Source organism: Corythoichthys intestinalis, chromosome 16 (assembly GCF_030265065.1).
Source record: "Corythoichthys intestinalis isolate RoL2023-P3 chromosome 16, ASM3026506v1, whole genome shotgun sequence".
Lineage (NCBI taxonomy): Eukaryota > Metazoa > Chordata > Actinopteri > Syngnathiformes > Syngnathidae > Corythoichthys > Corythoichthys intestinalis.
In genome coordinates, this window is record NC_080410.1 from 45362925 (window position 1) to 45379551 (window position 16627).

Below are 16627 nucleotides of genomic sequence, written 5' to 3' on the forward strand. Positions count from 1 at the left end.
CTCCAGCCTGGCTTTTTCATGTCTCTGGGTCATAAGTGGGGTCTTCCTGGGTATCCTACCATAGCGTCCCTTTTCATTCAGACGCCAACGGATAGTACGGGTTGGCACCGTTGTACCCTCAGACTGCAGGAAAGCTTGAACTTGTTCGGATGTTAGTCGAGGTTTTTTATCCACCATCCGCACAATCTTTCGTTGAAATCTCGTTAATTTGTCTTTTCCGTCCTCATCTAGTGAGGTTAGCCAGAGTGCCATGGGCTTTACACTTATTAATGACACTACGCACCGTAGACACAGGAACAATCAGGTCTTTGGAGATGGATTTGTAGCCTTGAGATTGCCCGTGCTTCCTCACAATTTTGCTTCTCAAGTCCTCAGACAGTTCTTTGGTCGTTTTTCTTTTCTCCATGCTCAATGTGATCCACACAAGGACACAGGACAGAGGTTGAGTCAGCTTTAATTCATTTTAACTGTGCCGCAGGTAAGCAGTGTTGGGAATAACGGCGTTATAAATAACGCTGTTAGATAACGGCGTTATTGTTTTCAGTAACGGGGTAATCTAACAAACGTTTTTTTTCCGCCGTTACCGTTACTGACTGTCAAAAGCGGTACGTTACTTACTCTGAATAAATTGAAGAAACTACCAGCCGTAGAAAGTCTACTCTTCTCTGTTTATTTGTCATCCAAGACTTGGGGTGCGTTCAGGTTCGAGAATAGCGCACGTACTTCTTATAACTCCAGGCTGTTTGTCCCTGCTCATTCAATTAGACAATGCTTTCCAAAGCTTGCTAACGTTTCTGTGTTTGCTACACCTGAATGCTAGCCTCTTTCCCATCCCCCACTGTCTCGAGGACGGCAGACGCTTTGAGGGTGACGGGAGGAGTAGGGGGACGAGGCTACCTGAATGCACCCCCTGGATGGAAGTGATTGTGATTGGCTGAGGGTTAGAGTCATGTGTCATGGTAAGCCAATCAGAGACGGTGTTTTCACACACAAACCGGAACAGCGCGTGCGGCAAACACACACACGCAAAACAGATGCAGAGGGATATGATAGCAGAGCATTCAGAGAAAAATTTGTCTTTCATGAGGTGGAGATATAAACACTATTTCAAGTTGGTCGACTACACGCGCTACCACAAAGGTAGTGGCGAAAAATCTTATTGTTTATTTTTGTTGCATTTCAAGTGTAGGATAAATCTGTTGCTGGTGAGGTGCAATAAATATTACAAGGTTCTATAACACAGTTACCTGTCTGTTCTTCTCTATTCAACTGACTCGAATACTGCTCAGAAAATTTCAAATTATTTGACATGCAACAACTTCTTTTTAAAGTAACGGAAATAGTTACTTTCCCTGGTAACAAGTTAATTTTACTATAGAGTAATTCAGTTACTAACTCAGTTACTTTTTGGAAGAAGTAGTGAGTAACTATAACTAATTACTTTTTTAAAGTAACGTGCCCAACATTGCAGGTAAGTAACAGGTGCTGTTAATTACACAAATTAGAGAAACATCACATGATTTTTCAAAGGGTGCTAATACTTTTGTCGGGCGTATTTTTGGAGTTTGTAAAAAAGGATAATGATTTTAAAAAATGTCATTCTCTTTTGTGTTTTTTTCATAGCGAGCAAAATAAATGAAGACATTACTAGTACGAGGGATTTGTAATTGCAATCATGTTCTGGGAGACATTGAGCATTATTGTGCCAATACTTTTGGCCAGCAGTGTATGTATACTGTTGTGTGTACATTGACTAAATATGCACTACAGCGCGCTCAAATTATGTTCAGAATTAGCGTCTTATCACTTGTTACGATGCGTCTTGCTTTTCATTCATTCATTCACAGTCCTTTAAACAATGTGGACGCTGGTGCATCTCCAGAGTTCAGAGTACATTGTTACACGACAGTGAAACGATACGAGTCATTGGCTACATTCTGGGTTTATCCCACCCATCGGACCCTGTTCGACTCTAGGGGTCTATGGGCAGTGGGCGGGTATCGGTCGACCCGGACGCTGGCTTCTTGGCATGATGTTTGGATTATCTGTCGAGGCCGAATTACTTTTTGATTGAAGCGAAATGAACGAATCAGTGGTCTTGTCTTTTTAACAGCCACAAGGAATTTTTCAATTTTCATTCCGTTGTTTAAGTTGAACTTGAGACTTTCATAATCAACCCAGCGACAATTGCCTTTTTAATTGTAGCTGCTTGTGTTTGGAGACTTGACTTCTGGCACGCTAATTTCTTTCCCTACAGAGCAGCCCTCGCTTTGAGCTTCCACTCATTGAAAGACCAGCATCCGCCACCATGATAGCCACTGTTCAAAAACTTTTAAGGATTTTCTGATGTACCGTATTGGACCGAATATAAGACGGTGTTTTTTGCACTGAAATAAGAAGTAAGCATTGAAAAAGTGTGGGTCGTCTTATATTCAGGGCTAGACATTATACCCATTCACGACGCTAGATGGCGCCAGATATCATTGGCAGAGGATGTTTGTGAGGCGTAATGTTCTGGCATGACAGATCTCAGCTTCTCTCAAGTTTAACCAGTTTGCATTATTTTATTGCAATGTTTTTCCTATTTCAGATTTGTTTCAAGACTACAGTTACAGTTAGACCTCACTTTGATTGTTAATGCAGTTATTGCAATTTTGTTGTTTTATCACAATAGATTGGTTTATTTACATTTCAAAAACCAGAAGCCATTCATTTACGAATGTGATTGCACTTTAGTTTACATATTTAAATGATCAGATATTAAGATTTGAATGAGGCAAAATAACATGCTTTTTCCTTTCAAATATATTGTTATAATCATTTGTTTCAGATGTACTTTAATTATTTTCTGTATAAAAATTAATTTGGTGTTCAAAAAGTCTTTTTTTCAAACTTGAGTCTTGAAAAAAGAGGGGGGTGTCTTATAATCAGGGCCGTCTTATATTCGGGCCAATACGTTAATTAATTTTTAAGCTTTTTCCCCGAAGGCTTCTGATATCAATGAATACAGCTTTGACGGAGTTCTTTTTACTCTGATTATGTTTGGGGCACAGACAGAGCTTTTTTCTGATTATGGAGTCGGTTAAAGGGGCGTTTGCAAGTGAATTATTAACGGAGGAAGCTAAAATGAACACTTATACAAAAGAAAGGAGACAGAACAACTAAAGAAGTACTTAAAAGGAGCATTCTCTGAGTCCTATTAATAGCATACGGAGGGAAAAAAATAGGATGGAAAGTGGCACAAAGGAAAAAAAAAAAAACTATTGTAACAGGCATAGTATTTAGTATTTATCGTGGGATTTTTTCTAAATTCATTATTATGATTTTTAAAAAATGCAAGAAAAAAAAATGTATGGTGCAAGGATGACTTTTTCGTAAAAAAAAGTGGAATGTTTGGAAGTGAATGTTTAGCATTAATGCAAGTATTTTTTTAGGAACTAGTACAATAACAATGTTTTTCTGAACTGAAAGAGTCAAATCACAATAAACTTGACGTTTGTGATTGCAATATTATGAAGACAATTACATATACAACAAGAATTATGATACTCCCCCCACTCCCCCTCAAAAAACTATTCATATTTTATGTAAAATGTTAACGTTATGGTGTTAAAATTCTCTATGGGTACGACAATATATCGTAATTGTGATATACTATCTATTCCAAAATGTTATCGATATGGTCCAGCCAATAATCGATACATCATTTTAAAAAGGTGTCACCGTTTTTTGATGAAAACAGGCTGCCCCCAAAATCTTCCACTAGAATAGTGTCTGTGCTCGCTCATTAGCAGGCTAGAAGTCCAATCCATTTTGACTGGGAGGGTCGAATGGTCAATGGCAGTGAAACAGAGCATTCACACCCAGTCTTCCTGTTTTTGCATGCATTTATAGGTCACTTCATGTTAATTTTAGGGCATTTACAAGTCACTTTTGAGCCACTTCCAATATATTTGGGGAGATTCCCGGGGTCACTTTCTTTTCAGTAACTCAAAATCAGCAGGAAGTGATCCGTAAATGCCACAAAATCAACTGGAAGTGACCCATAAATGACCCGAACTGTACAGAAAGTGATAGGAAAACCAACAGGAAATGACATGAAATGCCCCAAAATGAACTCATTGTCTGGCATAGGCAGCCACTGAGCTCCTCGGTGGCAGGGCCCTGGGGGTGGATGAGATCCGTCCGGGGTTCCTAAAGGCTCTGGATGTTGGATGAGATCCGTCCGGGGTTCCTAAAGGCTCTGGATGTTGTGGGGCTGTCGTGGCTGACACCCCTCTACAATTTCGCGTGGACATCGGGGACAGTGCCTCTGTTTTGGCAGAACGGAGTAGTGGTCCCCCTTTTTAAGAAGCGGGACCGGAAGATGTGTTCTAATCATATGCATATCTGCTGACCCCGATATTTCCCGATCCGATTGCTTTTTTTTGCTCCCGATTCAATTCCAATCATTCCCGATAATTTTTCCCGATCATATACATTTTGGCAATGCATTAAGAAAAAAATGAATAAAACTCGGACGAATATATACATTCAACATACAGTACATTCCCCCCTTCTCTATTGGATAACACATTCACAATATGGTCTAGGCTGGGTTTAGAAACATTTGAGGATTTATATCTGAACTCAACTTTTGCCTCCTTTCAACAGCTAGCTGAAAAGTTTTCATTGCCCAATTGTCATTTTTTCAGGTATCTCCAAATTCGCAGTTATGCTCGCTCTATTTGGCCAAGTTTCCCAACACTCCCTGCTGCCTCTGCCTTAGATATCTTTTTAAAACCCTTATTATCGTCAAAGGGTGCAATAACTACGGTTTATTCTAATATTTATAAAATCAGCTCAGATAGTACTGTAAATGCCCTTAAGGCAGTCTGGGAATCAAATTTGGGAATGAGTATATCTGAAGAGGTCTGGAGGAAAATTTTATGTAGGACACACAAATCTTCAATCTGCGCCAGACACAGTTTCACTCAGTGTAGGATTCTACACAGAGCTCACTATACCAAAGCTAAGCTAGCTAAAATATTTCATACAGTCTCCTCCACGTGTGATCGCTGTAAGCAGGCCTCAGCCGATTATGCACACATGTTCTGGTTTTGTACGTCTTTAACTTCATATTGGTCTGATATTTTTACTGCTCTATCAAAGATTACAGAGATAGATATTGCTCCAAATGCCTTGACTGCTTTGTTTGGTGTGGTTCCTTCTGCATATGGTCTACCTCCTCAGAAGGGGGACCTCATAGCATTCGCAACCTTGCTGGCCAGAAGGCTAATTCTTTTGAGGTGGAAATCTTCAGTTCCACCTACGCAATCATATTGGATCAAGGAGATGTTTTTTTTTCTCAAATTGGAAAGGATAAGACTGACACTCTGTGGATCAGTTGCGTCCTTTGAGAACGCTTGGAACCCGTTTTTTGCATATGTCAGAAGCACAAATTGCCATCTCTGTGTGGATTCTTGAACTATGCCTGAAAAATTACACCAATATAAAGGTGTATATATATTTATATATGTTTTTTTTTTTCTCCCGTTTCTTGGTCTGTGCTCTTTTCCCATTTAAAGGGAAATAACTATATTAACAATATATTGCTTTTTGAGGATATGTGCTATGGGTATTGGTTGGGTGAGGGTTTTTTCTGTTGTTGTTTTTTTTTTTTTTTTTTTTTTTTTTTAAGGTTCAATGGGGGGAAAAAAATGCTCGAATGTTGTTACCTCATTTGCTTGTACTATATTGCTTCAATAAACAAAGTTTAAAAAAAAAAAAAAAAAAAAAAAAAAAAAAAAAAAAAAAACATACAGTACATGAGTACTGTATTTGTTTATTATGACAATAAATCCTCAAGATGGCATTTACATTATTAACATTCTTTCTGTGAGAGGGATCCACGGATAGAAAGACTTGTAATTCTTAAAGGACAAATGTGACTAAATATTGCCATCTAGTGTATTTGTTGAGCTTTCAGTAAATGATACTGTAGCCAAGCCCAAATGCATGATGGGAAGTGGAACCATGACTGTGTTCTCTTCTCTGCGTTGGGAAATAACATAGGGTGTTAAGAAAAAGATCAATTACTACCTTGCTTCACCACATTGCTTGCCACGATATTTCTAATCGTAGGGAGAGGGATTGTAAGGCTTTAGCCAATTAAAAAAAGGCTTCAAAGGCTGCTAAAATTCACTCTACTCATTTTACGCTGCCTTTTAGCTCTCTATATAGGTAAAACAGCACCATTACAGATTGAGCGCGACAATGCGTGAGTGGGTCGTGCAGTGCATGCATTAATTGCATTAAATATTTTAACGTGATGCATTAAAAAAAAAATTAATTACCACCGATATTGGGATAACCTTGATAACCCTACCTTAAGCCTAAACTAAAGACTCTGGATGAGTGTAACATTTTATGTCTGTAACATTAAATACAATTAGAAAACGAGTTGATTGAAATATATATATATATATATATATATATATGTATATATACATATATATAAAAAAGGCATGTCCGATATTTTTTTGCCAATTCCGATACTTTGAAAATGACGTGATCGGACCAGATCGATCGGGTCATTTGTAATTATACGTTTATTTTATTGCTGACACTGCGTTTTGGGGTCATCAAAATGTTGACACCCCCCCCCCCTTCCCCGCCCCAAAAGTCAAGCTTCACCTATGCTTCCAATAATAGAGGGATCACACTCCTCAGCCTCCCTGGTAAAGTCTATTCAGGAGTGCCGGGGAGGAGGGTCCGTCGGGAAGTCGAATCTCAGATTCAGGAAGAGCAGCATGGTTTTCGTCCCGTGAAACAGTGGACCAGCTCTACACCCTCGGCAGGGTCCTCGAGGATGCATGGGAGTTTGCCCAACCGGTCTACATATGTTTAGTGGATTTGGAGAGGGCATTTGACTGTGTCCCTTGGGGAGTCCCGTGGTTGATGCTTCAGGAGTACGAGGTACCGAGCCCCCTGGAAAGGGCTGTTCAGTCCCTGTATGACCGGTGCCGAAGTTTGGTCTACTTTGCTTGCAGTAGGTAGATCGTATCTTCAGGTACTCAAAGGTTTCCACCCCTACTCTATACTGTGGCACATTCCACTCTTGTATTTTCCTTATAAAATTCAAATTGGTGGTTGCATCTGTGTGGTAACTTGTTGCTGGGCAGAATTCAGAATAAAATGCAGCTCATGACCACTAAACTGCTCCAAAATCAATCTCTTAAAGGATGATAGTTTCAAGCTAATACATTCATTCTGAATGAAATATAAAATACACTCAGGAAAGGGAAAAACCCTCTCTTTGATCAGAATTTCCACACTTGACATCCTTCCGCAAGAATTTCCAAACTCATTAAGGGCTTCTCTCCTTTCCCATTCATTCCGGGGTAGTCAATTATTCCCGTCGTGAAATTTAATGGCTCCCGTGTTAAATTGCCGCCAGTGAAAAACAGCACGTGGGTGCGGTTTCTAAGCACACCCTTGAAACACTGGACGGCTACAAAAATGAGCTCTCTTTGTATTACAGCTAATGCTTGAATTGAGATATTAAAAGTAATGATGGTGAAAGACTCGCCGGAAGCCATGACGTTTTTCCACGCCATCCCAATCTAGGCGCAGTCCACTCTAAATGGAGCTAACGTTGTCGAGTCAATGGAGTGGCTGGTCCAGCAGTCAGTGGACACACACACACACACATCATGCACATGAGCTTGGGGAACGGAGGGGGGGAAAGGCTAAGCCGAGCGTTCAACTGCTCCACAAAAGCCAATCAAACTAATATTCATCCACCCCTCAGCCCGTCCGGGAAGATTGTTACCATGGCAACGTGTTGTGGCTCAGTGCCCACACACACACAGCACAGTACTACCTAAAGTGGCTCGGAAGCAGATTTTGCAACAATACATCAGATCTTGCTTCACTGACCCTTTCAGTCCCATTGACGACAATAGATGTCCAAATCCATTTGGGAGTCCAAATGGATCAGACCAGATGCAATTGCTCCGAGACTACAAGGGAAACCCAGCTTCCCCTAAAATGTAAAAAAATAAGTAATCAAATGTATACTGTTGTCTGCAGGGGCGGATCTAGAAAAATATTCACGGCGTAGTAAGAGGAGGGCTGGAACTTTTTGAGGGTGGCAAATATTTCATGAGAGTATAATATCAATAATATCATCGATTCTTCCAAAAATGATTTGATATTCCGCTACAATTCGATTCAAGGGCCTTCGATCAATTTAAGACATAGTGACGACGACATTGAAGACAATCAGTTTCAATTTACCTCATGCAGTGTTTTTCAACCTTTTTTGACTCACGGCACGTTTTTACATAGGAAAAAATCTCGCGGCACACCGCAAACCAAAAATGTTCCAAAATTATTTTCTGTACCATATATTTAATTATAAAATAATTTCTCAGCATGTATACTTACTCAGTGTGAAACTTGAGCCTGTTTAGATGAACACAAAGTCGATATCCTTATTCCTCAACAGCTCTCAGTCTCTGTTTTTATTAGGGCTGTCAAACGATTAAAATTTTTAATCGAGTTAATTACAGCTTAAAAATTAATTAATCGTAATTAATCGCAATTAATCGCAATTCAAACCGTCTATAAAATATGACATATTTTTTCTGTAAATTATATATATATTCTGTAAAATAAATTGTTGGAATGGAAAGATAAGACACAAGATGGATATATACATTCAACATACGGTACATAAGGACTGTAGTGGGCATTTCACTCTACTGTCATTTAAATCTGTCTATGCTGTCCTCACTCCGAAGCGTCTACTTTTTCCAAAGCTAGACAGCTAGTGAACGACGCCTTAATAATTCTTCTTCCTTTTTCATCTGATTTATTAATAAAATAGCCTCAAACCATTGTCCTCTTTAGACCGTCGTAAAACTACAAAAAAAAGTACACAAGTATTGCATTAGCAACAACGTTAGCTTAGCACGCTATACAGGTTCACTAAACATAAACAAAAAGCGTCTCATACAAAAAATATAACATTTCGCTTACTAACATAATATGTACATTCTTTACAACAACCATACTTACGGACAAATCTTGTCCAAGGATCATATAAGCACAACATTACAACGTAGGCGTCAGCCCGAGACGTCGTGCAGCCGTATTGAACTGGCAAGAAAACAATAAACCATGTCGCAAAGCGACCACAAGGGTGCGCTGTTAGACAGCACAAAAAGCCTTGCTGTAAAACTTACCAAAAGGCAGAATACTGTCTGAGCGGGACATGTGTGTTAATTGCGTCAAATATTTTAACGTGATTAATTGAAAAAATTAATTACCGCACGTTAACGCGATAATTTTGACAGCCCTGATATATATATCTATATATCAGGGGTCACTTTAACCGAATATTTTCCGTCGTTGACCGGTTTTTTAAAACGGTGACGGAAAAAACTGAAGTCCGTCCGTCATTTTGACGGGTTGCAATTCACACCCCAGACCACAGGGTGGGGAGTGAGCATATTCATTAGCTATTGTCTCTCTTAATGCATGACGTCGTTGGCTATTCTGTCAGAATATTGTAGCGTCACCGGGGTCTGGCGGCGTCACCGTGATTGACACATCAACGCGAGGTTCTTATTGGTGCACCCGGTGTCCCAGCGCGTCATCCAATTGGTGAACTGGAGCCGCCATATTGTGTGTCAGGTCGTCGTGTTTACACATTACCGCTACGTACATGCCTCCTATTACGGCGTGTTTTTCTGCTCGTTAACATTAATAATCAAAATGGTGAAGGCGTGTGTGGCGGTTGGTTGCAGTAACAGAGAAGATAGACGGAGAGACTTGAAGTTCTACGATTACAAACTCTAAAATGTACATAATTACACATATTATAAAGGCTTGTTGCTGGCTGTCTCATTACCTGTCGTCTTGTTTTGAGTTTTTTTCGCGACGCGTTGTGCTGTAATTCCAAGTGCTTCCTTGTTGAATTGGATGTCGAGTATATAGCGGTCAACAGTCCATCTGAGCCAGCGCAGAGTTTGCAACGCAAGGAGATATTTTTGTCATCTTTACTGGACGGATATGTGAAGTAATGGCTGGATCTCCAGTGAGCAAATGCAGCCGTTTGTTGTATCTCTCCGGCTCCTTTACTGTTAGCATCCTGATAGGTAGCCAGGCTATGTGGCAGACGGCGCGCATACAGCATGGTACTGCACGTGGCCCGTTTTTTTCCGATGAGAAAACGTGAGATGTGATGTCACTCCCAAACTCAAATGCGGTATTTTCTATTCAAATGCTCTTCGGACATGACTACAGTATTCTTCATTCTACATACAGTATGAGGCTAAAACAAAATAGTAACGAGCAGTTACTGAGGAAACTAACTTTAATCAGATTACTGGCTTGGAAAAACTAACGCGTTAGATTGCTCGTCACTGAAAGAAAGTAATCAGATTACAGTAGTAACACGTTACTGACAACACTGCACATTGACGTGACTCGTCATCGTCAGACTCCGATAACTGCAGCAGCTGGGGAACCCTCCATGTCATCTGTGGAATAAAATTAATAAATATCAGTGGAAACGGATTACGCTACACAAGCACTTCATTATTCTTGTTGTTAACACTTTTGTCTGTAAATCTGATGTTGGTAGATTGTTTTGTTCTTGGAGATTATATGCGTGTGTGGCAGCCTTGTATATATATATTTTTTTTTACATAGCGTTTTGACAGTTGCTGTCATATTTTCGGAATCAACGCATCGTATACCAGAACAGTTTTCAGGCCCTGAATCTTATACCGGAACCGCGTTCCGGCCCTGAATCTTATTCCGGAACTGCGTTCCTGACCGTCCTGGCCCACTTTCACCCCTGACCCACATCAACATGAACTGTCCACTGGCGGGCTTTTTATCAGCTGTCTTGAGCTCGCTGCGTATCTCTGACTTCCGTGTGCTGTGACGAGCAGACATTAATAATCGAACATGCAAATACAATTTGCTCATATCATTACAATCGTCATAGGGTCTGTTCGAAAAATAATTTTGACCCATTGTAAAAAATGTTTTGATCATTTTATTCATTTTTGTTATTTTATTGCTTTAAAACTTTTATAGACAATATTTTACTGGAAAATTTATTATTTTAAAATCATATATTGGAAAGTCAATTACATGCTATGACATTTTTCGGCCAACAGGGGGGGCCTGGCCGCCCCTTAAAATCCACTTATGCATAAAATCCCCCCAAAAATCCAGCTGTGGCCATTCACAGCTGTGTCTTGACACTCAGTGATACATGCTACTTGGAGTTTTTGGTTCGAAACAAGGTAAGTACGCGATAATATTTCGTCAAAGTCATGACGTTTTTAATCTTGCTCTTTCATGCTCTCCAGCTCTCCAGATAGGGTTTCGCTGTTTAAAAAAAAAAAAAAAAAATTAAATGTCCTCCTGTTCAAAATTTTTCTTCCCTCAGAAAATACAGATTTTAAGCTTTCCAATGATGTATCACACATGCATATAGGACAATTTGAAATTTGGCCAAATTGGGGGTCTCAGAGCAGAACTTCAAGCCACCTGAGTGTTTTCTGCCTTAAACATGTTGCCAGGTTTTGACCCCTGAGCTAATGGAGAGGCACTGTTTCAGTGACTAGCGCCATCTTGTGTTAAAGCTGCAACAGAATGCAGGCTGAACTGAAGCTTCTTTCGCTGGCCATATTCAATTATTATTTTCTGCAGGCTTGTAAAAAGTGGGCAGCGGGCGGTAATTTACACACCCTTGATAAAGACAATCTTTAAAAAAAAAATGGCGGTTGGATGTTTCTTCACACGGCTCCTTGCATCCTAGAGGCGATATGGTGCAAATCCATTGAACGTAATGAGCCACTAACTCATTCGTAAGCATTAACTGTCTGAGCAGAATCGATACGGTTCTATGTATCTCCAGAGGGCTTCCTTCCTAATGAAATGGAGTGCTGCTAACACTAGACGCTGCTGACTGCTCTTGTAATGACCTCAAAAGGCTTTTGTTTGACGTGTGTCAATGGGGAGACATTGAGAGCTTTTAACTAGGGTTAGCCATAATAATGGATTCATTGATTGCGCCACTTGTTTATTCTTTAGATTTAGATGATGATCCAACCAAATTCGACAGCAATTGACACTTTTTTCTCCTGTAATGCTAAAGAGCTGACCGCGTGACGTAAATGAAAAAAACGGAAACTTTTGACTACAGTTGTCCGATAATGACTTTTTAACCGATAACCGATAGATATCCTGATGTTGTCCAACTCCAAAAATCCGATACAGAGCTCCAGTCATGTGTAAAAATTAGGACACCCCATTTAATATTCAGTTCTTTATTAAGAAACAGTGCCTTGCAAAAGTATTCGGCCCCCTTGAACCTTGCAACCTTTCGCCACATTTCAGGCTTCAAACATAAAGATATAAAATTTTAATTTTTTGTCAAGAATCAACAACAAGTGGGACACAATCGTGAAGTGGAACAAAATCTATTGGATAATTTAAACTTTTTTTACAAATAAAAAACTGAAAAGTGGGGCGTGCAATATTATTCGGCCCCCTTGCGTTAATACTTTGTAGCGTCACCTTTTGCTCCAATTACAGCTGCAAGTCGCTTGGGGTATGTTTCTATCAGTTTTGCACATCGAGAGACTGACATTCTTGCCCATTCTTCCTTGCAAAACAGCTCGAGCTCAGTGAGGTTGGATGGAGAGTGTTTGTGAACAGCAGTCTTCAGCTCTTTCCACAGATTCTCGATTGGATTCAGGTCTGGACTTTGACTTGGCCATTCTAACACCTGGATACGTTTATTTTTGAACCATTCCATTGTAGATTTGGCTTTATGTTTTGGATCATTGTCCTGTTGGAAGATAAATCTCCGTCCCAGTCTCAGGTCTTGTGCAGATACCAACAGGTTTTCTTCCAGAATGTTCCTGTATTTGGCTGCATCCATCTTCCCGTCAATTTTAACCATCTTCCCTGTCCCTGCTGAAGAAAAGCAGGCCCAAAGCCATGATGCTGCCAACACCATGTTTGACAGTTGGGATGGTGTGTTCAGGGTGATGAGCTGTGTTGCTTTTACGCCAAACATATCGTTTTGCATTGTGGCCAAAAAGTTCAATTTTGGTTTCATCTGACCAGAGGACCTTCTTCCACATGTTTGGTGTGTCTCCCAGGTGGCTTGTGGCAAACTTTAAACGAGACTTTTTATGGATATCTTTGAGAAATGGCTTTCTTCTTGCCACTCTTCCATAAAGGCCAGATTTGTGCAGCGTACGACTGATTGTTGTCCTATGGACAGACTCTCCCACCTCAGCTGTAGATCTCTGCAGTTCATCCAGAGTGATCATGGGCCTCTTGGCTGCATCTCTGATCAGTTTTCTCCTTGTTTGAGAAGAAAGTTTGGAAGGACGGCCGGGTCTTGGTAGATTTGCAGTGGTCTGATGCTCCTTCCATTTCAATATGATGGCTTGCACAGTGCTCCTTGAGATGTTTAAAGCTTGGGAAATCTTTTTGTATCCAACTCCGGCTTTAAACTTCTCCACAACAGTATCTCGGACCTGCCTGGTGTGTTCCTTGGTTTTCATAATGCTCTCTGCACTTTAAACAGAACCCTGAGACTATCACAGAGCAGGTGCATTTATACGGAGACTTGATTACACACAGGTGGATTCTATTTATCATCATCGGTCATTTAGGACAACATTGGATCATTCAGAGATCCTCACTGAACTTCTAGAGTGAGTTTGCTGCACTGAAAGTAAAGGGGCCGAATAATATTGCACGCCCCACTTTTCAGTTTTTTATTTGTTAAAAAAGTTTAAATTATCCAATAAATTTTGTTCCACTTCACGATTGTGTCCCACTTGTTGTTGATTCTTGACAAAAAAATTAAAGGTCATATCTTTATGTTCGAAGCCTGAAATGTGGCGAAAGGTTGCAAGATTCAAGGGGGCTGAATACTTTTGCAAGGCACTGTATGAATGTCTGATCTAGTTTTTCTTTATTTCTGTATTGAGGTAATTATCGAGGGTTGATTGATTGAATATTTGCTTGATTGATTTAATATTTGCTTGTGCTCATACAGTGGGGGAGAACAAGTATTTGATACACTGCCAATGGGTTTTCCCATACATAACACATATTGCCATATTTTTTTCTTATTGATATAACCAGTAAATGACTATTGCTTGCTATACTAGGTTGTAGTATAATATTTTAGTGTTACAACAAAGAGTAAAGAGGGTCGGGATGACAACTGCCTTGCTTCATGGCCATCATTGCGTAACTAGACCTTCCGGGACATCTTCAGCACCTGGCGTCTGGACTTTCGTCTAGACCTTCGAGGACAATTTTCCATTCGAGGACATCTTCCATGGCCGCAGCGTTGCAATAACTGAAGTCTCTGGGTCATTCTGACCATTTTTTACATGTGCCTTTGCTTACACACGTGTATTTAGTTAGTTCCACCTACATGCTCACACAAAGCCAACCAAAATCACATGGGTGTCTCCAGCTTGCTTTCCCCCTCCCTTCAGGGCGGCACCCTTCTGTGTTAGGAATAACCCCTAATAAAAAGAGCAAAGAGGGTTTTTTCCTTAGATCAATTTTGGTGACTATACAGCGTAATGTAGCATTCCTCTGTCTAGTCCCTCTTTGCTCTCCTTGGCCATGAAAACTGAGTGTCTTCTCTCCTTATTTTTGGGTAATTTTACAAATGTCTACCTAAGGGTCTATTTTTTAACTTGACACTCTGGATAAGAAAGTGATTTAATTGCAGATAAACAACAAAATTTAACATTGTTTTCTCAATAAACAAAATATATCAACAAAAATGCATATTCTAACTGAGGAAAAAGTTAGGACACCCTACCACCTAATAGCTAGCGTTACCCCCTTTGGCTGAAATAACTTACAGTGAGACGCTTTTTGTAGCCATTAACAGTCTTTGACAACAATTACCTTGGTGTCGCTTCCGTTCACTCTTGTGCAGATGGCGCTCCGCTGAGTGAGCTGTCGTGGCCTTCGTCACTTGCCGTTGTGGTGGTCTCCTTTTCCGGCCTCTTCGCCTTCGTCTTCCTCATGCTGGCCTGCCTGTGCTGCAAGAAGGGCGACATCGGCTTCAAGGTGAGCCTCACACAATGAAAAGTGGAGCACCAAGAAGCAATACTGATATATTTCTCATTTGGCGCACTGAAAGATAACCGAGCATTATCAGCCTTAACCTTTTCTTCATTTTATTTTTTTATGACTGTAGTCAAGCCTGCCTACTGCGTAAAAGCCGAGTTCAAGCTAGGCACTAAGGCTAATGCAAAGCTACATCGCTGCCGTCCTGCCTGCCGCGTTCACTCTTTGCTGACGTAATTGTTGCATGAATTCCGATTTGAAAGACTTGACAGTTCAGTCTGCCACAACACTCTCGAAAAATGTGGCCCAGATCGGATTTAAACCACATACGAAAGTGACCCAGATCGGATTTGAATTAGTCCACTTCTATGCAACTAGTCATGTTCTGACCGTCAAATTAATGCCTCACTCGAGTTGGAAAAACACGAAAAAATTTTGATTTGTGATTTAAGATCTGTGGTCTGAACCTAGCCTAATTCACCCCACGCCCCGTGCTCGACTATTTGTTGCTTGCAGAAAATTTTCCATTTGCACCACCCCTGCCCCACACATCAGATCATCTTGTAAGGCTCGCGAAAGTGTGGAGGGGCCTGCAAATAATCATCTCCCAGGAGCCCCACCTACTGGACATTCACTTCGGGGGGGCCCTTTTTACTTACTGCACTCGGGCCCTGTTCACATTTGTTGCGCCACTAGTGTGGATATTACATTTTGGGTCATGTCGGACACACTGGACGATAGGTCCTAATGAGGTAACATTTTTAATTAGGGCTGTCCCAAACGACTATTTCTCCCCCAATTAGTTAGAGTTTTTTAACGATTAGTCGACTAATCTAATAATGTTTTTTTGTTTTTTTTTTTACTAATATAGCAAATAAGGTTTAATTATTAATTCACAAAAACATTGCGGAACACTTAAATTCTTTATTAAAGTACAAATAAACACGTAAATTACAATAATAAATTACAAATAAACAACAACGTCAAATGCTGATAGAATAACTTGTGCAAACGAATGGCATGTAAACAGATTCAGAACAGTGACTTCGCCTTTCCAACATGATTCAAAACAATTCTTGAAAAAAAAATATCTAGCATTAATATTATAGTACAGTACTATATATAATAGTATTATATTAATCATAATAATTATTCATTGCCAATCAGATTTTTCATGAAGGTGTCATTTTAAAGCTATTCTTAGTGTAGAATCTGAAGTATGTGAGCTTAACTCCAGAAATTCGTTATTCATATGTGGAACATGACATGCTTTTATTTTGAAATGTTCAACGGAAGTACCTTCGCTAAACTGCTAACCCTAAGCTTTCCACTCCGCAAAAAAAGTGCACTTTTTGTCATCGCATGTGCTGTCAGTAATAGATTTTTTCCTCCCATTTTTTCTTGCTGTTAACCAGCGATTTTTCATGTTTGAAGTGTCACCTTTTAACCGCAAGTTTGCATTTTGGAGAAGACTGCCAATGTTTTATAGCAGGCTAAAGTG

General features: G+C 40.0%; 1 protein-coding gene across 1 annotated transcript in view; it reads left to right on the plus strand.

Annotated features, from left to right (window-relative positions):
- Positions 1–16627, plus strand: part of aatka (apoptosis-associated tyrosine kinase a) — a 75797-nt gene that overhangs the window by 22041 nt on the left and 37129 nt on the right. The window contains exon 2 of the mRNA XM_057817133.1: positions 14993–15126. Within this exon, the coding sequence (XP_057673116.1) occupies positions 14993–15126 (134 nt within the window). The remainder of the gene's footprint in view (positions 1–14992; positions 15127–16627) is intronic.